The 27915-nt window shown below is 37.3% G+C and overlaps 3 protein-coding genes across 4 annotated transcripts; 2 read left to right on the top strand and 1 right to left on the bottom strand.

Moving 5' to 3' along the window:
• Positions 1–1735: 1735 nt before the first annotated feature.
• LOC131944631 (stanniocalcin-2) lies at positions 1736–5424 on the top strand. Its single transcript, XM_059305347.1, has 5 exons — positions 1736–1961; positions 2726–2886; positions 3137–3266; positions 3584–3674; positions 5208–5424. Exons 1-5 carry the CDS (start codon positions 1862–1864, stop codon positions 5332–5334), a joined length of 609 nt encoding a protein of 202 aa, XP_059161330.1. The 5' UTR covers positions 1736–1861; the 3' UTR covers positions 5335–5424.
• Positions 5425–5792: 368 nt separating this feature from the next.
• Positions 5793–15824, bottom strand: LOC131944630 (uncharacterized). The gene is made up of 5 exons (XM_059305346.1): positions 15636–15824; positions 14624–14697; positions 13920–14055; positions 12962–13196; positions 5793–6896 (listed from the first exon to the last, which is right to left on the bottom strand). Exons 1-5 carry the CDS (start codon positions 15782–15784, stop codon positions 6675–6677), a joined length of 816 nt encoding a protein of 271 aa, XP_059161329.1. The 5' UTR covers positions 15785–15824; the 3' UTR covers positions 5793–6674.
• Positions 15825–17317: 1493 nt separating this feature from the next.
• On the top strand, positions 17318–27250 carry LOC131944656 (store-operated calcium entry regulator STIMATE). Of its 2 annotated transcripts, none has more exons than XM_059305425.1 (8): positions 17318–17422; positions 21177–21517; positions 21924–21972; positions 22069–22164; positions 22292–22413; positions 22509–22621; positions 22877–22960; positions 23243–27250. In XM_059305425.1, exons 2-8 carry the CDS (start codon positions 21298–21300, stop codon positions 23486–23488), a joined length of 930 nt encoding a protein of 309 aa, XP_059161408.1. In that variant the 5' UTR covers positions 17318–17422; positions 21177–21297; the 3' UTR covers positions 23489–27250. The 2 variants fall into 2 exon arrangements, with proteins under 2 accessions (XP_059161408.1, XP_059161409.1); XM_059305426.1 differs by having other exon boundaries at positions 17319–17385.
• Positions 27251–27915: the final 665 nt, after the last annotated feature.

The following is a 27915-nucleotide window of genomic DNA, read 5'->3' on the forward strand; positions in this document are numbered from 1 at the left end:
GTTATCTCATAGTGGGCTAAACGGTGCGGAGTTATCTAATAGTGCGCTAAATGGTGCGGAGTTATCTAATAGTGCGCTAAATGGTGCGGAGTTATCTAATAGTGCGCTAAATGGTGCGGTCTTCATAAAGTGCGCCAAATGGTGCGGTCTTCATAAAGTGCGCCAAACGGTGCGGTATTCACAGAGTGCGCTAAACGCTGTGGTTTTGTTTTTGAGCTGAAGCGAGATTTCTCGGGATATTGAAATGAATGTGACATCAAACAACGCGCGTTTAGATACATTAAAGTAGTAAAGACGGGACACCAATAAGTCAGGAACACAACAGAGGTAAACAAAAAAGTCGGTCACGCCGCAGAATGAAACAAACTACATCTTCCAAGACCAAGGTACGGATTGTTTTCTAATTAAACCACAAAGGTTGGGTTTATGACCAGGGGGGGTCTTTATCGCAGGGTGGGAGGGTGGGGGTGGGGGCAATCCCTGAAGGTGTCGGTCGGAGGGAAATCCAGGGGGTTATTGTCCGTTTTTGTGTGTCTGGAAACCAGTCCTGATAACGACTAATCGTGCTTTAGGTGTATAGCAGATTTTAAATAACAAATTATAAATAACAAATTTTAAATAACAACTTATAAAATAACAATACAAAGCCCTTAACGTCAAACAAACCTGACGTTGTTGGATACAAGAGGTCACGTGGTCGCCACTTGACCCGCAGCTCACGTACTTTAAAACAGGGATAGTTCGTTTCGTCAGTGGTTTCATCATGTTAGAGAACAGCTCATTGTTTAAAACAGGGATAGTTCGTTTCATCAGCGGTTTTATTCAGTTAGAGAACAGCTCATTGTTTAAAACAGGGATAGTTCGTTTTGTCAGTGGTTTCATCCAGTTAGAGAACAGCTCATTGTTTAAAACAGGGATAGTTCGTTTCATCAGCGGTTTTATTCAGTTAGAGAACAGCTCATTGTTTAAAACAGGGATAGTTCGTTTTGTCAGCGGTTTTATTCAGTTAGAGAACAGCTCATTGTTTAAAACAGGAATATTTCGTTTTGTCAGTGGTTTCATCCAGTTAGAGAACAGCTCATTGTTTAAAACAGGGATAGTTCGTTTCATCAGCGGTTTTATTCAGTTAGAGAACAGCTCATTGTTTAAAACAGGAATATTTCGTTTTGTCAGTGGTTTCATCCAGTTAGAGAACAGCTCATTGTTTAAAACAGGGATAGTTCGTTTCATCAGCGGTTTTATTCAGTTAGAGAACAGCTCATTGTTTAAAACAGGGATAGTTCGTTTCGTCAGTGGTCTCATCCAGTTAGAGAACAGCTCATCGTCGGCTGTTGTGTCTGTTGGTCCACTCGCTAGCAATGAACAGAAAGTTTGAGATGCAGGCCTATTAGTGAAAATAAATAAGTGTTCCACACGAATTCCCATTTTAAAATTTTAATTCAATTGCTTCAAACGCTTTACACTAACCTAGTGATAGGCAACCTGCTTTCCTACACTACATAGACATTGTTTTAATATTAAGGCTTCTAAAATTGTATTTATGGAGCGGCCATTTTAAAAGAGGAACAGCTGTTTGTCCGGTGGGCGGATCGGTATTTGTTGAATGAGTCACGTGGGGTTGTGTGGCCGCAGGTTGTTGACCCCTGGCTTATCCGACTAGCATCGCACGTGAGACTTTGAGAACCGCTGGTGTAGACTTTGCTCGTGACCGGATGGGGACTGAAGTAGAGAGTACTTAGACTGCAGTGGAAGGTCCAAACAAACATTTTCTTTACTCGTCTGCAAGTAGGTATCGTCGTATCGTGTTGTGGACGAAGACGATAAAAAAAATCTGACAGGACGTTAAATTTGTCAAACAAATATGGAGTTATTTCGCTTGATGGTGGCGGTGATTGGGGTCTCCGTAGCCTCGGCCTTTTTTTTCCGTAGCGGCACGCCAGTGGCCACAGCAGACGACAGAGGTATGGCTTTGTTTTCTGATTGGTTCGTTGATTTCTGTAGAGCTGCTTTTGTTTAGACTATGTAATAGAAAACTCGAACACACAGAAAAGTGTTAGATTGCTTCTAATGTTGTGTACTTGCATTTAGTACCAAATCCCTATAGTGTAAAACTTATTATAGACCCGCTTTTTTTCGGAGTTTTAGAGCTAAGTATATAATTAGGTATATTATTAGGCAGTGGCGTAGCCAGGATCGTCTCAAGGGGGGGGGGGGGGTTCCAATTTTTACCCGGGGACAAACTTTCGATTTGCACCCCCCCCCCCTCAAACTTTTGATTTGCATCCCCCTTAAACTTTCGATTTGCACCCCCCCCCCTCATACTTTTTATATATACCGAGGGGTCTATGGGGAGGTTATGACCCCCCCTAACCCCCCCCCCCTGCCTACGCCACTGTTATTAGGTATATGGGTGAAGTAAATATTTTTGTGTTCAAACCCTTTTATTTTGGTTCGTACTACTCAAAATAAATGAAACGTGAAATATTTGAGGTAAGCTTATCCAAGAACTATCTGTCATGTCCAACTTGTTTTATATAGAACCATTAAACATCTGAGAACTATCTGTCATGTCCAGCTTGTGTTATATAGAACCATTAAACATCTAAGAACTATCTGTCATACCCAGATTGTGTTATATAGAACCATTAAACATCTGAGAACTATCTGTCATGCCCAGATTGTGTTATATAGAACCATTACACCGTGTTTCCATTCCACCAAGCAGAAGTGGAGGAGTCGTGTTTGGCCCTGGCTGACGCGGGAAGCTGTGATTTCTACACCTGCTTCGAGCGCCGCCTGCCGTGTGGACGAGAGTGGTACATCCTGAAAACTGGCCACTACTACTGCAACAAGATGCAGAGACACAAGAACAGCTTTACGCCAGAGGTGGGTCTTGAGTCGGACTTTTTAAATTTTTAAATTACTTCTCCGGTAACGGTTGCGCGATATTGATATTTAACTAATCAATAAACACCATGTTAAAAGCTAAATAAAAATATATTTAAGCTAAAAACTATATCCTCCGCCTCCAAAAACAAACAATTAACGACTAGACGCGTCTATGATTGTTGTTTTAAATGACAGCGTACCCCCGAGTTTAACCTAATGTAAATAAAACCTTTCATCTAAACCCCAGGGCCAAACTTTTATTGACGACGCCCAGCGCTGCTTGACCCAGTCCTTGAAGGAAGTCTACAGGAGGGAATACATTGACTGTCACACTCTGGAACATCAGGCAATCGAATCCATATCCACCTGCTTCATAGGTAGTCTATATATATATATATATATATATATATATATATATATATATATATATATATATATATATATATATATATATATATATATATATATATATATATATATATATATATATATATATATATATATATACAAATACATACATATACATATAATGTACATGCCCTATACACTTTGGCTGTATCTACTATAACTATGTTTAAAGGTGTAATATTTAGCTAGAACAAAACTATGACATGATAAAACGAACCAAATTTGCCAACAAAGTGTCAGCTTTCATTGAGTGAGATTGACCTTTTGTTTTTGCTCACCCCCACAGAGAACGACTTCTGTGACGTGCTCCAGGCTAACGCCGACAAATTCTTCCGTGTCTACGAGTTCTCAGACCTGTTTACACAGGGGGCCGGCAAGTAAGTGACGCAATTTTGTTGGGGGAGGGGGTGGGGTTTCCACATCCCTTAAACTTTTACACCCCTGACCTTTCTCTGTCCTATCACATGCTTGACACTTCACGTTCTGACCTTTACGCGACCTATCACATCCCTGACTTTACTCTGCCCCATGACCTCCCTGACCGAACTCTGCCCCATCACATCCCTGACCTTACTCTGCCCCATCACATCCCTGACCTAACTCTGCCCCATCACATCCCTGACCTAACTCTGCCCCATCACATCCCTGACCTTACTCTGCCCCATCACATCCCTGACCTAACTCTGCCCCATCACATCCGTGACCTTACTCTGCCCCATCACATCCCTGACCTTACTCTGCCCCATGACCTCCCTGACTTTACTCTGCGCCATGACATCCCTGACCTAACTCTGCCCCATGACCTCCCTGACTTTACTCTGCGCCATGACATCCCTGACCTAACTCTGCCCCATCACATCCCTGACCTAACTCTGCCCCATCACATCCCTGACCTTACTCTGCCCCATCACATCCCTGACCTAACTCTGCCCCATGACATCCCTGACTCTGCCCCATCACATCCCTGACCTTACTCTGCCCCATCACATCCCTGACCTTACTCTGCCCCATCACATCCCTGACCTAACTCTGCCCCATCACATCCCTGACTTTACTCTGCCCCATCACATCCCTGACCTTTATACGACCTATTACATCCCTGACCTTACTCTGCCCCATCACATCCCTGACCTAACTCTGCCCCATCACATCCCTGACCTAACTCTGCCCCATCACATCCCTGACCTAACTCTGCCCCATCACATCCCTGACTTTACTCTGCCCCATCACATCCCTGACCTTTATACGACCTATTACATCCCTGACCTTACTCTGCCCCATCACATCCCTGACCTAACTCTGCCCCATCACATCCCTGACCTTACTCTGCCCCATCACATCCCTGACCTAACTATGCCCCATCACATCCCTGACCTAACTCTGCCCCACCACATCCCTGACCTAACTATGCCCCACCACATCCCTGACCTAACTCTGCCCCATCACATCCCTGACCTAACTCTGTCCCATGACCTCCCTGACCTAACTCTGCCCCATGACCTCCCTGACCTAACTCTGCCCCATCACATCCCTGACCTAACTCTGCCCCATCACATCCCTGACCTAACTCTGCCCCATCACATCCCTGACCTAACTCTGCCCCATCACATCCCTGACCTAACTCTGCCCCATCACATCCCTGACCTAACTCTGCCCCATCACATCCCTGACCTTACTCTGCCCCATCACATCCCTGACCTTACTCTGCCCCATCACATCCCTGACCTAACTATGCCCCACCACATCCCTGACCTAACTCTGCCCCATCACATCCCTGACCTAACTCTGTCCCATGACCTCCCTGACCTAACTCTGCCCCATGACCTCCCTGACCTAACTCTGCCCCATCACATCCCTGACCTAACTCTGCCCCATCACACCCCTGACCCTAACTGTGAACACATCACCAGAGTCTGGAGGCAGATCGTCAGCCTAGCCACTAGGTGTGGTGAGCAGACCCTCAGACAAGTCTCGTCCGGCACCATTGACAGGATCTCCACCTTCTTCAACTCTCTGACCAGCAGCTCGAGGAAATAAAATCTTGGGACACGGACAGACACAGAAACAATGTCACAAATTGTAGCACGTGGAATAGTTTCTGCTTGTAAATAAAACAATTGTATCGTTTTTATTTTATTTTAAACAAAGTTTTCTGCTTCGGAAATTCATAAGTAATCTGTCTTGTAACTTGGTCTGAGTGCTGCTCTGCAGAGATAATGCTCGACACTTCGGTACATTGGTTGAGTAAAAAGTTGAACCTAAACATAAAAAATCGAATCCCTACGCCGGAACAATAAAGCTCCTTAGCTGTTATTTCCCGTAGAACCCACTAAAATCTTCACACAAAAGAAAGTACGAACTATTGTAACTTGTAACTGTAAAAAGATAAATTTCGTGGCAATAAACAACTGTAAAATCTAGCACATTAACTAGATCTAGATATAACATTTGAAAAACTAAAAACATTAATTAACATACACGCGTGTAAACCACAAGTAAACTTTAATAACTGTGCAAATAGCTTGCAGTGTAAATTAGTTCAATTATTCAAAAATATTTTGATTAGTTTATTTATTTTAACGCCCCGAAATCGAGAAGTAAAACAGAATGTCCGGCCAACCATTCAACTTTGCATTTTAATTACAAATGGTTTCCTCCAATCATCGACAATAAAACAGGTAGTTAGCATATCACGTGACCAAGCGGTTCCTGCCGGACGTTACTCTGATCTTTACTTTACTGTTTTTCCACATTATAGCAAAACCAATTTACTTACATCATGAGATGTATGAAGCCACGTATTTTAACCATCTGCTTTTATAAAATAAATGAATAATAAATGTTACAATCTACCAGATAGCCTCAACAACCCTCGTTACTGATCGTTTTGAAAGTATTAATAATTTCGATGACTCCAATATGTTTGAACTAGCACGTCACGTGATGGCCAATTTGAAAGACCCACCAAGATGAATTGTTTGTTCGAGTAACATTATAAATTGTCCTTGCTACCCTACCGTCCCCCGTCCCCTTCACACCCATCCTAGCAGACGATTATTGCATAAAATATATCCATCCATCCACCTAAACAACCCCCCCCCCACCTAATTACTTTGCTGAAACACGATATTAGTCATCATACATCCATCATTAGACATGTTTACCTTAATTGTGTGTTCACACATTCAGAACCGGTACTCTAATTGTTTGTTCACATGTTTCTAAAATAAAAAATGGTACCTTAAGTTTGTATTCACACTCTAAAAACCTGAAGCCAAATATTGTGTTTACACATTTGAGAGTTGCCTCGCTTTTTCCCTTCCATAAGTCTAAATTTCACTTTCTCTTGACGAACCCCGCGACTTGAAGCTACAGAACTAGCTGAGAAACTTGATGGCGTTGCTGGGTTTTTCACTGTTGGGGGCAGACGTACGGTCGATGTGGAAACAAAACCTATTGCCCGTGTCCCCAGTGGTCCAGTGAAGAAACCCCATCTTGGAGATGAGGTCGATGACCACCGTCCAGGCCCGTTTGGTTTCTGGTGTCCAGATGGTGCTGAAGTATTCCTCCATGAAGGACTTGAAGGCTGACGTGCAGTTCTAGAGTTGGAACAAAGCATGGGGGCGGGGGAAATATAGTGGAATTCATAAATGGCAGAACACTCAAATCTATATATATATAATTCTCTTCTTGGAGACCCTAGAAAACACCAAGCTGTAAGCGCGCCTAGCAGTCCCTTCTCTTCCTCTCTAAGCATATCGCTGCCACCCTGTGATGGGGGGTTTCATATATATTATATCTTTTCTATATCTTTTCTATATTCTGATCTGCTACTATTCATACGTCAACTATTATACTTGTGAGTAGGACGGGAATCACTCTTATGTTCCGCAGACACTTATTAATAAAAGTCAACCACTTCGTTTATGAAAAGAACACTAACTTTATTAATACACACTTATTTGCACAATATCAAAGAATACATCCGTCTCCTACAATTACTAACCCCCAACTCACGTTACTGCCGCGGTCTACGTCATTGGTACATTGTCGTGTCATGCTCACGTCACATTCGCGCCACAAATATTGTATTCAACATGCGCACAATACTCTCGCACCAAATCGTCTACAGTCAAGTTCGCACCGTCCTTTGTAACCTCTACTAGTCGTCTAATTCTTTATATCTACGCTATGACATCTCCTCCCCCCCTACAATTAAAAAAACTAATACTATTAGTTTTTTTTTTTCTGTCTTCTTAGTCAATCATCGTATAAATACATAGTCATAGCGTCATCAATGACTGAATTACATTAACATTTCAATAGCAACAATTCCAGCATTCACATTTTCAAAAAAACAAACGACAACAATGTCATGCCGCATCTTGAACTGCCAGTAGAGAACTTTATCATCTGTATTGAAAAATTTACAAAATAAACGTCAGTCAATTTATTCTTTATCTTCGGTAAAGACTGTTCCACAAAAGTTTATCATCTGTGTAGACAAATTTACAAAATATACGTCACTCAATGAATCTTTATCTTCGGTAGAGACAGTTCCACAAAAGTTTATCATCTGTGTAGACAAATTTACAAAATATACGTCACTCAATGAATCTTTATCTTCGGTAGAGACAGTTCCACAAACGTTTATCATCTGTATAGACAGTTTTCCCTGTTATACTTGACGTCTAAATGTTCCCTTGAGCTTTATAAACACAAAACTTGGCAACACTGTGACTGAAAAACAAATATTTATAAGCTGAAGTTGCCGTTACGACTTGATCGAAAATTGACCGCGACCGTGCGTAAGGCTTTTGTTAGCTGGTTATGGTGACCCTTCTTGCCGTTACGACTTGGTCGGAAATTGACCGCGACCATGTGTAAGGCTTCAGTAATCTGGTTAGGATGACCCATCTCACATTGATTTGGTTCCTCTAGATGTGTTACTTGACGTGATCCTGCGGACGTGTCCTTGACGATGTGTTTCATATGTTCACGTTCATGATGTACTGTTCGTTTGACCGCTGCATTCATTTAAGCTGGGCATCAGTGCGTAGCATTCACGAAGATGACGTCAGATTCTGAGAAAATATGAGCGGACATGTCGTCTTAAACATATGCCAGCTAAGCGTTTTTGTGCCCGTCGGACAAATAACCTTCCTCTTTTAAAGAAAACCCCACCAAATTTTGATATGCTGGTTATTTGTCCACGACACACTACATAATAATAATAGTAACTACATTATTATAATTATCAACAAAATACCAACTACATTACTAAATCATTAACTACACACGACTAGCATTAAAATAGAAGAGATCTACTACACACAAAGAAAAGACATGTGTGTTGTATTGTGTGTCACATATCTGTAGTGCAGGAGCAGCTCTCTGCCTGTGACTGTGTAAGCTATATTTAGTTTCTTGACAATATGTCAGCCAGTCGGTTCTGTTTTCCCGGGATGGGAACAACTGTGAAATGATAGTCCTGTTTTAACAAGGTTATCAATCTTGGAGAGATCTTCATCACTAATCACATCTGGTTTCTCCAACACAATCTTGTCATTATTATCTTCAGCTTTTTTATCTTCATCTGTCTCCTCAACAGGGCATGTCATTTGTGTTAAATGCACCTCATTTCCATCTAAATCAACTTCATTTACAATGAAATCAGAGTACCTTTGTTTTATAACAGCACTAAAACCTTCATGTTCCCCAAGATATTCAGTAATTCCTGCTTGTATTTCATTAATAGGCACCTCTTTTTCGTGTATTTCGCTCTCTAAGTGGATACCATTTTTATTTTCAATACATTTTTCATTGTCTACAACTGTTGCAGGTATTTCAGCATCTTCTTCTTTGCAGGGTTTTTGTATGTTGTTACTTTCTCCAGAAGCATCTAGCTTTATTTTTTTACATGCAGGCTCATCAGTTGTAACATTTTCCGATGATAGATCCACTGATTCCATTGTACAGATTGGTGGGGCGGTAGCGATATGCCTAAGGAGCGGGGCCGCGGGTGGCTTAGAGGTATCTTGTGTTCTGCATATGTGACATGATTTAACATATGCAGATATGTCTTTGTCCATGCCAGGCCAGTAGAAAGCAGATTCTATTCGTTGCTTGGTCTTTGTTCTGCCCATGTGTGCTGTCAGTGGTAGATCATGAGCGTGATGTAATATCGCCTGGCGGTATTTCTGTGGAGCTACCAGCTGATTGACTGTTTTATCATTATCTGTGAATTTTCTAAACAATGTGTTGTCTCTTACAAAGAAGGAGTGTTCCTTTTTATTTTTTGACATGGTTACCGATTTCTTCTGAGCAAGTTTAAATATTTTGCTCAGCGATTCATCGTTATGCTGTTCTTGTTGGAATGATTCAGGGGACCAGGTCGTCTCTGTCACCACCGACTGTTTAGTCTCGTTGTTCACGGCCTGTTCTGATGCTTTACTTTCTTCTATAACTTTAGCAGCAGTTTGGGCCCTCGTTTCTACCAACTGAACTATTTCCGTTTGCAGCCACTTATCTATGTCACCTTGAGGTAGCGTCTGATTGTCAATCACATTGCCGATGATCAGGTCGTATGGTCCTTTATTAAAAACAACAGCGGCATATCTACCTGATATATATGGTGTGTGAACGTCTATCCGTACAGTAGGGTGAAGGGAAATTTTACCATCAAATCCCTGGACAGGTATATGTTTACCCGTATACTGGTTGGGATGTACCACACTGCTTTTGACGGCCAGTGTGCTGCAGCCTGTGTCCCTGATTGCGTTCACCACCTGTCCATTAACTCTACATTGGAAGCTCGGCAGTTTATGGTGTCCTATTGTTCTCATAAAATGAACATGCTCTGTTCTGTTGTAGTAGCGACCGTTCGCACTGTGTGCACGGAACTGATTATTATGTTGAAACGAGTTTGGTCTTCTGGCCTTCCTGCAGTCTTTTTTATAATGACCAAGGCCGTTGCAATAAAAACATCGTTTGTCCGACTGATGCATCTGTTGTTGTCTGTCGGGTTTGAACTGCATATGGTTCTTGTATTTACTTCTGTCCCTGCTTCCGTCGGCAACATGGGTCATGAATACTGAAGTTAATTCTGTCTCGTCGTACTTTTTACATACTGGATTTGTCGGGTGGGCCGCTATGAATTTCTGCGTCATTTCTGTGACAGTCTTTATATCTCTAGGTTTTCTTTCTTGTAAAAAGGAATATAAGTCACTGTGGACTGAATTTAATATTTTGTCGACCAGGACGAATTGGAATAGATCTTCATAAGTTTTGTTAATAGATGCTGCCTCAATCCATTTTTCCAGTGTAAGTTTTAAGTCATTAGTAAACACTTTGAAATCTTCATTTTTGTTAGGTTGAAGTTGGTGGAATTTTTGTCGGTAAGTTTCTTCTGTCAGGTGGTAGAATTCTAGTAGGGTCTTTTTTAATGTCTTGTAGTCTTTTATTTCCTCGTCAGTCAGGGTGTGGCAGGCGTCGAGTCCTCTTCCACCAACCAGGGTGAGCAGGTGTTGGCTCATCATATTGTCGGCTATGTTTTCTGACTTGGCGATCGTTTCGAACCGTCGAATAAAAGCATCTATGTCGTCTTTTTTGTCTTCAAATTTAGGCATTTTATATAGCATGCTTCTGGAAGAATTGGTTGTTGTTGGTGGTGCTTCAACCTGCTCTGCTTGTGTACTTTTTTTGTTGATTTCTAACCGTTTTAATTCAATTTCTTTCTCCATTTCTATTCTAGCCTTTTCTTTCTCAAGGTCTATTTTTGCCAATTCCAGTCTTGATTTTTCTTTTGTCCTTTCTTTGTCTTTTTCTAGCTCCAGTTTTCCACGTTCCATTTCAATTCTAATACACTTGTCTGCGTCTATTTGGGCCAACCGCTCTTTATCAGCCGTGATAGCTCTATATTTTTCTTCAACCCATGCCTCTAGCTCAGCGCCACTTTTTTCAAGCGTCTTGCCTAGCTTATACAACTGAGCGAGGTCAGTCATGGTGTGTGAATTTTAATAATTTGAATGAACGCACACAAAATAATCGTACACACAAAAATAACTAAAGTGTTATACAAACAGCGATAAACGGCACAGATAACTGACGCGATAATCACAACAATAATACAGGACCTACGGTAACAATAGAAGGTAGAGAACGGCAGTACAAACAGGACTTCTACATCTAATAGTAATATGTACTTCTTAAAAGGCAGGCCTACACTCAGTGTGTCCTATCGTTAGGAAGCCTCAGCCAATTTAAGAATAACAAACACGAAGAAGAAAAACTGCTGAATAACCAGCACAGGATCCAAACAATCCCGGTTACTTAAAAAAAATCAGAGGAAGGTACTTATCTTGCTTCCCTGCGATGATCTAGTAGCACCTCTGGTCAACACGAATCCGCTTCAAACTTCACAACTTTTCACTCGAATCCTTTTTAAAACACCACTTGCGGAATTAAGGACCACTTGTGCTCCACCAATATGTGATGGGGGGTTTCATATATATTATATCTTTTCTATATCTTTTCTATATTCTGATCTGCTACTATTCATACGTCAACTATTATACTTGTGAGTAGGACGGGAATCACTCTTATGTTCCGCAGACACTTATTAATAAAAGTCAACCACTTCGTTTATGAAAAGAACACTAACTTTATTAATACACACTTATTTGCACAATATCAAAGAATACATCCGTCTCCTACAATTACTAACCCCCAACTCACGTTACTGCCGCGGTCTACGTCATTGGTACATTGTCGTGTCATGCTCACGTCACATTCGCGCCACAAATATTGTATTCAACATGCGCACAATACTCTCGCACCAAATCGTCTACAGTCAAGTTCGCACCGTCCTTTGTAACCTCTACTAGTCGTCTAATTCTTTATATCTACGCTATGACACACCCAAATCCCCACATGGTCTGGTGAGCTGTGGTTCACGCTAAATGTTTACAATCGTAGAGACGGGTATAGTGACGGCTATTAGGGGCAGATAATTTAGTTCGAATATTTTAAACTTAGGGGAGGTAACTAAGAGGAGGCTGCTTTAACGAGGGGGGTAGGGGAAAGGAGGGTTTTAGTGTTTTAAAGCAAATATTTTCAGTGGCAGCATTGATACTGTCGAATTCACAAATTATGAATTACTGAAAAGTAGAAAAAACAACAACTAAATAGCGGCGTATGATACGCCGCGGGTCGGCTCGTATTAAATATTATATTTTCTATAGAACACCCAAAAAATTAAACTAGAATTAATTAACGTTTCGAAAATGAATAATTGGAAATTGGGAACTTTGGTTTTCTGTACCACCCTGTTGTTCGCGTCTCAACCCATTATTAATTTGCCCAGTTAATAAGAGAAGCATCCAGAGGTGCATGAAAAAATATGTGATATGTTCCTACAGTAATAGACCTACGTGGTGCATTTTACAGCTTGGTGCAAAATTATTACCTTTACATTCGTTAAACGTAACCTAACCATAACCTAAGCTAAAGCCATAATTAAATGTGTGGTTGAAATATCGTGATTTGCGATGCGAGTAGACTTGTTTACTAATCGACTAGTAATATGTCCATTAGCCTAAACCTTATATTGATAGATTACACACATTTTGATGAATTCAAACTTTTGAATAAGGCGTTTACTTACCTTTACTGTTTCCTGTTTGAATCCTGACATGCGCATCAGATCGAACTTCCGTTTGACGATAGACTCGAGGGCAATCTGGCTGGTCAGACTAAACACAATATCAGAGATGTGCATGATCAGGCGCTTGCCGTAGCGAATGACGCGGGGGTTGAGGCGGCAAGCCAGTAGGTCGTTCGTTCTTGTCCCTCTTCGGATTGTTTCAAGCACCTTCTCATTGGACACATTTTTCATCAAGCTAAAATAAGCAGAAAATCAAATGGCCTGTCACAATAATTTATAGCATCTGTTTATGCGTATATTTAGGGCACACGTGTAGGCTATTGTGTGTGTGTGTTCAGTAAGATCAAGATGCCATTACAATTAGCAGTGGCGTACTAGGGTATTTACTGCTTGGTGCGCCCTTGTCGATGCTGCCCCACCCCTAGGATACAGTGCTTCATTACCTGAAAACCTAGTACTGATTTGTGAGAAAGAAGTATTTCACTGACATTGAAATATGTTCGTGTTTTATTCCATCATACAATTTTTTTTTCAAAAATCTCGTTTTGCATAGTCATTTTAAAATAATAATAAAACTGTGATACATTTTTACCAGCGTACACATGTTTAAGTTTAAAACAGAACAGTTTTTTAAAAAAAAAACACAATTTAAGCAGAGGCGTAGCGACCCTTCCCGGCGCCCGGGGACATACTTTCAATTTGGCGCCCCCCTCGGGAACAAATTTTCGATTTGCACCCCCCCTCGATCTTTTCATTTGCACCCCCCCCCCCTCAAACTTTCGATTTGCACCCCCCCCTCGAACTTTTCATTTGCACCCCCCCCTCAAACTTTCAATTTGGCGCCCCCCTAAGGTCGGCGCCCGGGGACATATGTCCCCCGCCCCCCCCCCCCCTCTCGCTACGCCTCTGAATTTAAGTAGAATCTAAAACGATTTAACAAGGGAAAACTTCGGCTCACTGTACAAGGAGTCGCATCCCCCATATGTCGATTGACCTGAGAACCTCACGCCATGACCTGACGATCAGTTGTAGCTGGTTGAGGGTTAATCCCGGAAGTAAACTTAAATAGGAGCTTTGTGTGACATTCAACTGGCCTGTGGGGATCGGAGAGTTAAAATGTGTCATTCTATTTATTTGTTTGTGGCTCTTGTATAACTCAGTACTAAAAATGATAGAGAATGTTTTAATGTACTCTATACTAATTACTAAATTAGAATTTAAATCGAACATTCTTAATGTGGTCCCGTTAAAATTGTAACACTAAAAATGATTAATAAATACACAAGTTTAAAAAATTAAGTTGCCGTGTTTTTTTATTACTTGTAGATCTAGTTTAAAAAAATGTTTTGCCCCGCCATTTTACGCGCAACTGCGTAAAAAATTAACGAAAGTGGCGGCATAAACAATTTTGAAAGGGATGGGGGACAATTATTTTTATTACAAAATATGGTTGGCCATAAAAATCAAACACATTTCAACAAATGAAAAAAACATTTACCGGTGCTTAATGAAATACAATACGCATTTCACTCAATGTTTATTATTAACCAGTAACTGTAATGTAAACCTATTGACAATACCTTTTAATAAGATCTTTTAATTTCCTTGAAATGTTAAAGGTATTATCTAACAGTTACGATAATGTAAAACTACTGACAATACCTTTTTTAATGAGATCTCTGGGCTGCCTCTGGAGAAGCATAGTAAGTCTTTCTTTAGCCTTGATTGCCGCTATCCTGTGAACACACACGTCTCATTGTAACTATGAAATAATATTTTTAAAGGAATCACAAGCTTATCTATGTAAGCATTCGCTGTGGGCCATTGTACAGGCATAAACTATTAGACGTAGCTGGGTGACGATGTGTAGCTAAAAGCAATCTCATTTTGTTGTAGACAATTTATTTTGTTATTTAAAAAATAATAATATTAGCCGAAATGTTTAACTATTATTTCGATAAAAATGATTCTATTTAGGGCGGTTCTCTATCAAAGCCGGCGATCCATATGGCGAATGAAGGGATAATGTGGTCAACACTATGCCTCATGTGGTCAACACTATGTCTCATGTGGTCAACACTATGTCTCATGTGGTCAGCACTATGTCTCATGTGGTCAGCACTATGTCTCATGTGGTCAACACTATGTCTCATGTGGTCAGCACTATGTCTCATGTGGTCAGCACTATGTCTCATGTGGTCAGCACTATGTCTCATGTGGTCAACACTATGTCTCATGTGGTCAGCACTATGTCTCATGTGGTCAGCACTATGTCTCATGTGGTCAGCACTATGTCTCATGTGGTCAACACTATGTCCCATGTGGTCAGCACTATGTCTCATGTGGTCAGCACTATGTCTCTTCCCTTTACTGACCATATCGAGACTGGGTAGACCCAAACCTGTTATACAAGCTCGAGACTTTCATGTTAGCAGTAGTACGCCCTACCAGTCCCATCCGACCACGCCGTCCCTTTTAATATCAATTTGTTGATAACATTTTCGTATCACGAATAAAAAGTAGTCCTACGGCTGGGTGTCAATATTGTTATAATATTGATATAACGTTGCAGACGACAGTAACAAAACAAATATGTCAACATCCTCTCGCTAATCGACTAGAACCTCATTATCTAAGACTTGTTGATCTAATCGCAGTGTCTTGATCTACTCACTTCCGTGTGTCGCTGAAAGAATAGCTCAACATTTCTTTGTTGTCCCACATAACACACACATCGATCGGTTTACTCGCTTTACTAACATTACTTTTATGGGTTGTCATTAGCTCACTGCTGAGTGTGTTCGATTTCATGTTAGACATCATGCTGAAACATCAATGGAACTTCTCCCATGCTAGTCTTAAAAAAATTGGTGGAATAGCTTTTGGATCACAAAATATCAAATTTAGAGCGGTATCGGTGCCCGGTAATTTCCGTAGTTTTCTTGCGCATGATTCTCTGGTAATGTTGATGTTATTGTATTTGTACCAGGCTTGTAAAAACTAAAACAAGGTGTGGAATAGATGGGTCGATTGAATGATAATATATAAATCTAGTCAGTGTTTCTTCCAGACTTTTTCCTCCTGGGGGCACTTGAAATTTTCGGGGGGGGGGGGGGCGGAAACTGTTAAAAGTATATATTTTCTATATAAATTTCATTTCGTTCGGGGGGGGGGGCGGTAGAGATGCCTGGAAGAAACTGTAATTATGTTATGGCCAAAACCCGAAGTGTGGGCACATGGGCCGGCTTTCCTCGCCAATGTCCCTAGAGTTTAAAATTAACAGCGTATTTCATACACATTTCATCTTATAATGCCATGTTATATAACTCGAAACTATGTAATTTTTAACCAAACCACAAACTTTCTATAACAGTTTTGAAGACCCGTCACCCCCATAATATTTACCACGTCACCTGCCCCTCCCGCACACAAATCCCAATAAAAAGTGTCTTTGACTTCATCCCTCTGTGCATTGCCCAGGTATAATGTATGAGAGTATGTATGTAAACAGAATTTCTTCCAGACAACTCGCTCCCCTCCCGGAAAATGTTGTCTGCCCCCCCCCCCCTCCCGAAAATATCAGAGCCCCCACCCCCGGAGAAAAACGTAGAAAAAAGTCTGGAAAAAACACTGTATGTAAGAATGTGTCAGTTTGTGTATAAGTGTGTGTATGTGTGTATCAGTGTGTTAATGTGTGTGTATGTGTGCATATAAGAGTGAGCATAATTGAAAGTGTGCGTATGTGTTTGCGTGCGTGTGTATGTTTTTTAAAATATTTCAGAGTGTGTATGCGTGTTTTTTTATGAGGGGGGGGATATATTGACTAGGTTCTATTATTATTTTTTTTTGCATAATGTACATGCAAATGTAGAACCACCATTTGATATAAAAAAAATAAGTTCGTTTGAATTCAAAACAGCAAGGAAAACCAAACAATAGCTTGGTTAATCAACCGTTAATCTTAGCAGAGATAATTAATTACTGTGCTTTGATAGAGAACTTTAAAGTTTAACTTTCTCTATAATAAAATTAAAGCATGTTGATTGTCTCTGCCACATTTAAACATACTAATGCAAAGCAGACAAAGAAACTTAACCATCGTCGACTAAAAGAATGTGATGGTATTGAAGTTGACGGAAAACACAAACTAAATGTCATCGAAGTTTTTTCTTATGTCAAAGATCTTCTGATTGTTTATCCATTGTTAATTAACATACGGATTATCTATCTAAAATTGCAATCTCCAAACAAATTTTAATTTGGCTTTATCAGTTTAAATTATATCTGGGCCATATAGGTATATTTCCGGCAAAACCTTGGTTGAAGTAAAAATTAAAAACATTGATTCTGTGGCAGGGTATCGTCACGTCAAATAAATAAGTAGATCTAAGACTAGTCCAAGTCAAAGACAAAGATTCATATTTGTAGATCCCAGATCCATTTTTCTTTTAAAAATTAGATGTAAGATTTATCGTCTAGAATCTAGATCTATCATTTGTTGTACGAGAGGATTTGAGCAGTTTTAGTTTTGAGTTGTTGTTTTTTTTATAGGCGACTGAGTTCAATTTTAAGTCTTTAAGCCGAGACGTCTAGATCTAGAGCAAATTACATTGTCCGAACACTACGTGGGACCGAACACTTCGTCGGTTTTTGGCTCATAGAAACTTTAATTAGCATGTCTCATGCGAAACCACGGCGCCTGCACGTAAACTGTTCATTTATGAACACTTCCGTGTCAAGTACTTCCGTTTCCTCTCTCAAGAATTATTTTTAGAAAATTTTTAACGTTGCATGGTACGCACATTTCTATTTTTACACCAGCCGGATGAAGTGACCTAGGGTTGGACTTAGGGGCAAAACTTGAACCAATCAACGCTTAGCTAAAAGGTTACACTATAAATAGCTTCTATATATGTATGGAACATCGTAAATGTCAAGGTTAATGGGTTATTTTGTGCTTGAACAATAAAAAAGGGGTGTTCGCTAACTTTTTTGACCTTACATGGGACCGGACAGCAACACAAAAATATTATTAAATAAGAATTTAGAGCATAAAAGGGGCTGGTTATTGAAGGGAAAGGGTCAAAATAAGGTCAAGAAGGCAGTGGAATGCGAAAGAGGAGGGGGAATCATGTGATCTGGCTGGCTTAGCAGCGTACTGCGCGAGCCGCAATGGCTGAATGGGATGAACTTTGGGAGTGTGGGAAAAAGGTTTTATACTATTAAAATTACCTCACAAACAATCAATAACACAATATACATGCATATAATATATGTTTTTATTCATTAAATTGACTTTAAATTATTCTAAATGAACAAAAAGTGCTTTGTCCGATGACGGGTAAAGGTGTCCGAACACATTTGAAATTGTATTACATGTGTCCGAACACATGTTAAGACCCCCCAGTCACTATAACAAGAATAGCTAAAGTTCTATGCGTATGAATACAAAATGACACGCACATTATTAAAGTAGAATGATTGCGGATAGATATGATACTTTTTTTTCCTTCCTATGTTAAGCGGTTACTGAATGAGACCGCATGGAAGTTTTAAGTTGCGTTTTTTCGCGGTGTGTGTCCGGACAGTGTAATTTGCTCTAGATCTAGATTTAGATCTAGTCTAGATGATAAGATTAGATCTAGACTATTTTAAATTTGTCGACGAAATTGGATGCATTGACCTGGCTGATGCAGTTTGCAAAAAGAAAAGAAATAATAAATTATTAAAATGGGTCAAATAATTTAGATCTGCACTCGTGAGCGGAACTCCCAATTTCCATTAGGCGCTATTTAATGACCGTTTCACATACAAACAAACCGAAAGTATCCTGTAAGTCTACATCCATTCTACTATATTAGGTATGAGTCATATTGTATTCCTACGCATAGCATTGGAGATAATTCAAATTATGGAGGTGAACCACCTCGGCAATCACTTTTTTTTTTGTTATTCTTCTTGCAGTCACTTGCGCTCACTTGACCCAGATCGATCCAGATTGTGCTCAGGGCTTATTTTATTCATTTAGACTATTTAGAGTCTGTTAAAAGTTAATTAAACAAATAAAATAACCATTATATGCTGCATATTTTATGTGTAGGCCTATACTGTGTTATAAGTATGTTTAAATATTTCAATGATCCTTATTCAGCCTACCCATTATGCCGAGCAAGTCACGTGACCCACTTATCCTACCTGGAAGCTTGCCTGGTCACATGACTCCCGCTGAGCCTGTCAGGTCCAAAGAACCTTATGGCAAACTAGGTCATGCTTTTCCCCATCCTTCCAGTGATCTAATTAACATTTTTAAACCAAATTCCTATTTAATAAGCAATATTCTGAGTAGTGAGCGCAGTCTGGGTAAGAAAACCAATAGGGACCAAAAATCATGTAATCGCCCCTTTTTTCTAATTTTAGAAGAGAAAACCCTATCAACCTTGACATGTACAGTTAGCTGAATGTATCTAGAAGCTATTTTTAGTGTTACATTTTATCTAACTGTTGATTGGTTCAAGTTCTGAAGCTAATCCCGAACTCTGTCGGTACATCCGGGAGAGTGTGAAAGGAGAAAATGTGTACCATGCAATTTTTAAAAAATTATAATCAATTTTCAGAAAAACGAAATAGCATGAACTATACATAGAAGTGTTCAGAAATGAAAATATGACGTGCCAAACACTGCGGTTTTGCATAAAACATTAAAATAAAGTAGCTATAGCCGAAAACGTGACTTAACGTGAGTGCGATCGCAGCGTTGTGCATGGTGCAGATCGGACGGCCACTCAGATCTACTTTACTAATTACTTCTTAGGGCCTAGTGTAACTTTAGAACTTGATTATCATTATTTTTATAAAATGAAATATAAATCTAAGGTTTATCTAAGGTCAAGGTACTAGACAAGTTAACTAGACTAGTTAAGTTTTAGTAGAGAGTAGTAGAGTAGGCTAGTTAAAGTAATTATTACTAGGCCTAATTACAAATTAATATAATAAAAAATAATAGATCTAGATACTAGATAGCCCTATTATTTTATCATTTAATGAAATGAAAATTAACTAGGCCTTAATGCTAATCCTAGCCCTGGTCTAGATTGGGAAGATATATTCTGATATTCCCAAAATTAATAAAATAATATTGGTTGGATAAGAGCCTTGTATTTAGAGTCACCTCTTGCAGAATGATCCCCCTGTGTGGCATCAATCAACCGGTGGGCTTGTTGCATTTAGTTAAATCTGACCTAATAATATATAAATAATAAAAGAACAACTATCTCCATACCTAGGCTGGAATTTTTATACTAAGGCGTGTTACGTTACTGGTAGTTTATGTTAACTACAGATAACTTGTTAATGAAATATTCAGTGCTAACCCAACCCTAGTCCTACCATACGCCTAAACCTAATTTCTAACCATATATTTAGTTGAGATAACAATACTATGACCACACCTACTTTCGGAAGAGTCTTAATTGGACATTGGTGTCTTCAATGATCCCTACCTAGAGTTACACCTTAAATTAATTCATGTTCAAATTCACTAGGCTAAATATTTTAGCAATGTTTATTTAGGAAAAAGACCTATAGACCTAATTTGTTCGGTATGTCAACCCTCCTTTGACAGTCTTGGTACTGGGGCAATCTTCCTGAAGCTTGATCCCTGCAGAGTTAAAAAATATTCAAGATTTGCTGCCAATTATATTTTTAAATGGGCCTATTGCATTAAAATTGATTACCCTTGAGCAAAGCAATATACAAATTCCAAACATTATCACACGTGTGACAACTTACTTGCTTCAGGGGCAGGCATAGATCATCATATAGGCCTATATTAAACTTATTACTGTTGTCTATTTGAAGTACTTTGTCTAACAGTGATTTGTCTGTCATTTTTAAAAATAACACATTTAATTTGTAGTAGTAGGCATATTGCATATTTATAATTACTTAGCTGAAAACCTATGATGTTTTGTGTTTTAAATGGAAATAATTAAAAAATACATATGCCTATAAATAAGCCCCAGTCGGGTTAACAAAATTTTCATTTAAATTTTGTGCTTTATTTTTATAAAGGTTTTTGAGCATAACTGGGAATATTATTTATTTAACTATTGAAAGTATTAAAAAGTTTGAAGATTTGTGTGGCTAGCAGATCTATTTTATTTTTATTAACAAATTTATATTAGGCCTAATACTAAACATTTTTCAATAAATCTAGGTCTGTGAATGTGGAGCAAGTCAAAGTTTATTTTACTATGCCTCCTACTTATAATCTGTATCAGATAGTATACTTACACAGAACTAATAAAAACCATGCATAGGACATATTGTTCATCAGAATGAATGAATTTATGAATAATGATCATATAATAGAAAAGACAAGTCATTTTAGTGCTTATTCTTTGATGAATAAGTCAGTAATGTCAGAAGATTTAGCTCAAATTGAGCCCAACTCAAGCAATGAGACAGGATTGCATTGTAGCAGAGGAGCCTTGACTGGATTTTTGGGACTATTTGTTCAAGCAGTGCTTGCTTTTCTTGCCTTCACATCCCTCATAGGTAAAGTATTTTAATCACTAATGTAAAATACAATAGACAATGACATCTGCTTGAAAGCAATGTTCATTACCATAGCAATAGCCTAATTATACATGGTTGTGAATCTGTTGTATAGGACTTATTTCTGTTAGGGCGGCAAGTTTTGCAATTTTTTTTAAACTAAGAAATATTGTATCCTTTGTAAAATAAATTCTGAAATAATGTAGAGATGGCTTTAAAATTGTACGATTAATTTTGTTGTGATTATTGTCATAATTTTTATCCATAGTAAAAAAGCAACAATATATTTCTATTTAGATTATGTTTTTGTATAGGTATAAGCATAGTATATTTTGTGTCATATTTCTGTATCTGAAAATTTGCATGAAATTGTGTTTGATTGATCTATGTTGAAACTTTTCTTCAGTCAAGAGATATTGTGAGCCAAAACCTTCAAGACGACCATGGATGATATGGTATGTATGATAGTTGTATATTCAGGTATCAGTGTAATAATATGCATGAATGATTCACTCATGTTTTACCCAATTTTTTTTTTTTTTTGTTGTAAGGTTTTTTGACACTTCAAAACAAGGAGTTGGTGCTGCTGTTCTACATTTTGCCAACCTGTTTTTGTCTGATGTTTTTCAAGGTGACCCATGCACATGGTAATTATGTTCATATTAATGTAAAGCTTTAATTTCCTAATTTCATTACTTATGCAGTCATACATTTTTTTATGTATTGTTCTGCAATTGTGATTTACTTTACAAAACTGTATATAACTATTTTCAGGTATTTTATCAGCTTTTTGCTCGACTCAACAGTGGGCCTGTTAGTTATTTATTTAGGTCTAAAATCATGTCAGATACTTGCTCACCGTTATGGGTGGAAATCTGTGTACTTTGGAGAGTATGGTAGGTGTTAATTCTCATTTGCTTCTAGTTTGTTTACATTTTCTTCAATATGAATTTATTTTATATGCATTTGTGTTTTACCATTTATTTTATAGGGGACCCACCAAAGTGTAATGCCTGGGTCGGGCAGTGTGCTCTGTATATCCTTGTCATGGTGGTCACCAAACTTCTAATGACACTACTGGTGCTTTTTAAATTTTGGACAGAGGTACACAAATAAGTGTTACATTTATTCACCTTTTTATTTTTTATTAAGTGTATTGAAGTCATAAGTAATAGATATGAAACTAAAAAGTTTATTCACATTAAATCAAGTATGACTGGTTTTTAGGCAAAAAGTACAAAAACTTTTTAACTTGTTGATTTTGAGGCCTGTAGGTTGGATCTTTCAGACTATCTGTGCTTTATAATAAACTTAAATATGCTTGATACTTATGTTCCATTTGTGTTATATTTTCTGCAGGTTCGCAAGTTTATTATGGCACCCATAACTAATCCAGATCTGGAAATTGTTCTAGTCATGTTTCTTGTACCATTAGTTGTTAATGTAAGTCTACTATCATTTTTTTTTATATGTTTCAACTTCAACCTTTTTGATTCCTATTCCACTGTAGCAGTTTTTTTTTAAAAGTTTTTTTTATTGAAGCATTATATCTAGATTAGATTATAAAGTGTTTTCTTAAATTGTTGGCTTATAAATAATTACTTCTCAAAGAACTTTTTTATACTTGATAAGTGTATTAGAAAATAGTGTTCTAGCTACCCTTAAATAAACTGTCTGATAAGTTGTGAAATATTTTATGCTAAAACACTGTTTATCTGCTTCCAGGCTATTGTTTTCTGGGTTGTTGACAATTTCCTCAAGCACTCAATCCAAAACTCCAAGATGATTTATGTCAACTCAGTGCCAGAGGGGCGGGTCAAATACTTCCACAACTCCGACTCTGTTAAGTGTTACAGCCGTATTGAGCGATCGGATGACCCTGACTGTGATATGCTGTTGTCAGCTGAGGAAGAAAATGATGCTAGATCTCACTCACTCAATTTTTCCTCCAACCGCTCGCTCAGTAGATGATGGCAGGCGTTATGTAGTGATGTTCATATTATTGTTACATCAAGCTGTTATGTTGAAAACAATGTTATTTATTTTTTTAGATGCTTACATTTATTGTGAAATTGACAGTTGTAATGCTAAAACTATAAATATGTATTATTTTGTCAATGATTTCATTTTTTAAAATTATATGATTCTGAAGATTGGATGTATTTTGAAATTTAGTATAATTTTGACAGTTGTTATTGTCATTTTATTTGAAAAACTTAAAATATTAACCTATTGACATTTTACAAAAATTTCTAAAAGCAATTTAGTAAATAAAAAGTATTATAGAAAACCCAAAAGCATTTCATGATATCCTAGCTAAAAATGTCAATTGAGATTAACTCAATACCATTTGAGTTCTACCTAAAAAAAATTCACAGCCAAAATATTAATTTTAGAAATACGTAACTCTTAAGATACATAGTAACATTAAATAGTTTTAACAAAATATATACATAGCAAATTTAAATAGTTAATTTCAAATCAAATGTTTTCTGACACTGATGTTTTTTTTTAAAATAATAATGTAGCTGCCTGGTTTGATGCATGTTGTTCACAGGCTGCCAGTTGTACATGTATTTTTTAACTTCACATTTAGTTGAACTACAATCTCTAATCTGGTGAGGGCAAATATTTCTAGGGGCGGTTCACAGTAGTTTAAAAGTCATTTAAATTTTGCTGGACTGGAATATAACTATTGCATACAAATTATTTTTACTCAGATGTTTTGCTAATTTATATAATTAATTTGTTAGGATCATCTTTTTAACATAATCTTAACATATTTAATCCATTTTAAAATATCTAAGTTTACAAGTAAAAAATTATACAAATGAATGCTTAAACTCTGAAATTAATGCGATTAAAAAATTAAGCATCTTATAAAATAATGGAAATGATTATTTGTATTTCCATGTCTTCCTTAAGAGATATTCAGTGAAGTGATTCATTTTGCCAAGTGCTGCTCAATTTGCTTCAGTGTTCATCAAATATATACTTAGGTAGCATTGACTGCGAAGAAGCTCGGGGTATTTTTTAATGAATTTGTGTCAGGGTAGGGTTACTGACTTTGCTATCATTGGCTTATCCAGTTGTTATTAGTCACCTATTAGGATTGAAACATTTTTTGAACCCTTGAGAATATTTTACACTACGGATTATTAAATGAACGCAAACTTGTTACAATGTTGTCACTTGGTGTTGTGGTAATAATGTGTCTACTTGATCTGTCTTGTATTATTTGTTGAGGTCATAACTAAACAAACAGATCTTATCCAACAAGTTGCTTGTTTCAATAATGCTTCCAAAAGTCATGTAACCATTCCATCAAGGAATCCTAAATATTGTACTCTAACATGATTGTTGAACTATGATGAAACTGCTCTTGCCCCAAACCAGCTGAAATTGTCAATGTATATTTTCTACCTAAGTACATCCAGGGTTGTACATTCCCACTGCTGCTGTGTCAAATGTTACTTAGTACATCAAATGATAGGTTTAATTGTGACCTGAATTATTCCATGTTTTTGTTAATGTTTAGTTCTATCTTGTAACAACGAAACTTAATTTGTGTCTATTTATATTCATTATGTCATCACACTTGTATCCATTGTGCTGTTTACCATTGGTTTGTCACACTTGTATTCATTGTGCTATTCCATTGCCAATATGCTCGTTTACCAGTCACCTTTAGTGTTGCTTCACGTACATTGAAACCAAAGAAAGATGTTTATAAAACTTTTTTTTTACTTCAAAAGAAACAGATCTTAATATCTCATATTTTAAGTTTTGTGTGAGATTGTATAGGCTTTTTCATGCAATTATTTAAACAGCACTCTGTAAAAAGTTCATTATGTGGTGCTTATTCTTTTATCTTGTTTTTGTTGCAAAGAAAGTGATTGAATTTCTGCTAAAAAAAATTTTTAGTTAATAATATGATGTTTCTCTCTGCAAAAATTAAGAATTATTATAACAAAAGTTGTAACACAATAACAGTTAATATTTCTTTTATCCTAATTATATTTTGTATTAATTCTATCAAATTATGTCCTTTATTGATTTAGGCTGTTTGCTAAAAAAACAGTTCAGAACATTTTCCTTCAAATTTTCCCTATGTAATTTCAAATCTTAATTTTACTGAGCATGTTATTATCCAGATTAAATTCCACAGTTAGTTCTATTATACAGTTTGAAGCTTACGTAAAAACTTCAATCAACTTAATTTATTTTAGGCTATTTATTAACTAGTTTCAATTCACATCTCAAGTGAAACTAGGAATTGTTGGGTTTTTTTTTTTTTAATATGAGAAATTTGTATTTTGTTTATTATATTTACTCCATAAGTTGTGATATTTGTATAGGTTATGTTATGTCATGGAATCATAAGACTTAAACTGCACTAATTTATTTCATAATATCTTACAGTGTTCACATGTTTATTCTGCTTCAAATATATACATAGTTGGTATTACAAAAACGATATTGCATAATTTGGGAGTAGTCATACATTTGTTGTTGATTTGTTTGCATATCTATTTTATGCTTAGCGTTAGTTTTTAGTTTTTCCTTTTTAAATTTCCAACTTTATTACTGAAGTCTTCAGATATATATTTTTAAAATGTAAACACTTGTTTCTTAAGCTCATCCATTACATTGAACCAAACATCTTTTTTTTTCATCAGGTAATTCATAATTACTAATTTCTTTTACCTTAGAGCATTTTAACCAAAAACTACTAGAAATCCTGACATAAGGGTGCCAAATTTTAAAAATTAAAGTTGAGTTAATGTACATTATTATATTTCTTTTGCAAAAACTGTTGTTTTTTTTACAGTTTGTGTAAATTGTAATTAACCAGCTAAGTCATTTAACCCTGAAGGTGGTCATTTTTCAAAATAGCCTGTATGTTTCTGTATGTTTTTCAAGCACAAGAATTTTTAATTAATCAGCTGTGACAAGCTTTAACTGCTGAACATAGACATTTTTTCATCTGTTACTGTAGGTTGGCTTCTTATCTCCATACAAATAGCTTTGCAATTTTTAAAAAACCATATTTTAATCAGGTTTTGTTATATTTAGAATATTTACTTTTCTGACTTGTTCATAGGCTGCGCATACTGCCCCCACCTCTAGTTTGAAGAGTGAAAATCCTTGATCACTAGATTGTGGTCAGCAGATCTTTTTTTTTCTCTTGGAATCAGATAAACCTCATGACCCCCAAATTTTCATCCCTTTTGTAATTCCATGGATTTATAATAGAATAGTCCCTTGTAATCCCCACCTTTATGTATGTAGACATAGTCCTATTGGTCCAACAACAGAGTTGCTCTAGAGACTGTATATTGTATCCTGGATTTTTTATTGAACTATTGTAGGATCAATAGCAGTGGATGATCTAACATTTTTGCTGACAAACATTTACATGTTTTTACTCTGTGTTGTGTGTTAAAAAGTTCGGTGCTCCCTAGTCGTTGTGACTGTAGCTTAAGCCCTATTCTCACTCCATACTATACCTCAGCTTTTTCATTTTGTACTGAGTGTTTGATCATGCTTGTTTTCTTTACTTCAGACTTTTCTCTGGCATTTTATTTAGTTGGTATCTGGATATAATTGTATGAGGGTTTTAGGTGGTTTATTTTTTTATAAGACTCTATACTGATTAGATTGATTGATAGATTGATGTTTTAGTTGTGCCTACAGAGGTCTAAGGAAATTCACATGTTACTGTTTGATTTTTTAAAAATATTACTTGTAACATTTTGATTTTTGTAGCTGGATGATGTGGTAAGAAAAATGTGGCCGTATATTTGTACTGCCATAGATAAAGAAATTTAGATATATTGTTCTAAATAGCTTAAAACATACTCTGAGGAGGGTTTTTTGTTCAGGAAATTCTGTTAAGATAAAATACTATTCTTTTTACTGTGGTCAAATGGTCATGCTTCAACTGTTTACCCGAAATTCTTGAGTTCGGATCCTGAGCTCTATTCCATCACAATGTCCCTGAGTCTACTCATCTCTAATGGGTACTTGACTCAATTTTTTTTGGAAAGGTGAATTCTACTTAAACATGCCTCTGAAGGGGAAGTAACTGGTTGTTTATTAAGATTAAAGCTCTTTCTTATAAGAGTTAGGGAATAATTGAATGCTTAAGATCCTTCTTTTAATACATTGTCGTAAATGTAAAGTATATTAGGTCTAGTTCTTTTAAGTTAGGTAAGCTGGTGCTGTTTGAGTGGAATTTCTCAGTAGGAATTGTCTCCCATGACAGGGAGTTTAATCATTTCTCCCATGACTTACGATTTTACATTTTGTTCCAATGACAATTGGTATCTCAGGTCAGTTAATTGTGACCAGTGTTAATTTCTGCTTGGATTGATCTGTTCTCTCTATTCTTAATG

This window comes from Physella acuta, unplaced genomic scaffold (genome assembly GCF_028476545.2).
Source record: "Physella acuta isolate Inbredline_101_S28 unplaced genomic scaffold, ASM2847654v3 ptg000502l, whole genome shotgun sequence".
Lineage (NCBI taxonomy): Eukaryota > Metazoa > Mollusca > Gastropoda > Physidae > Physella > Physella acuta.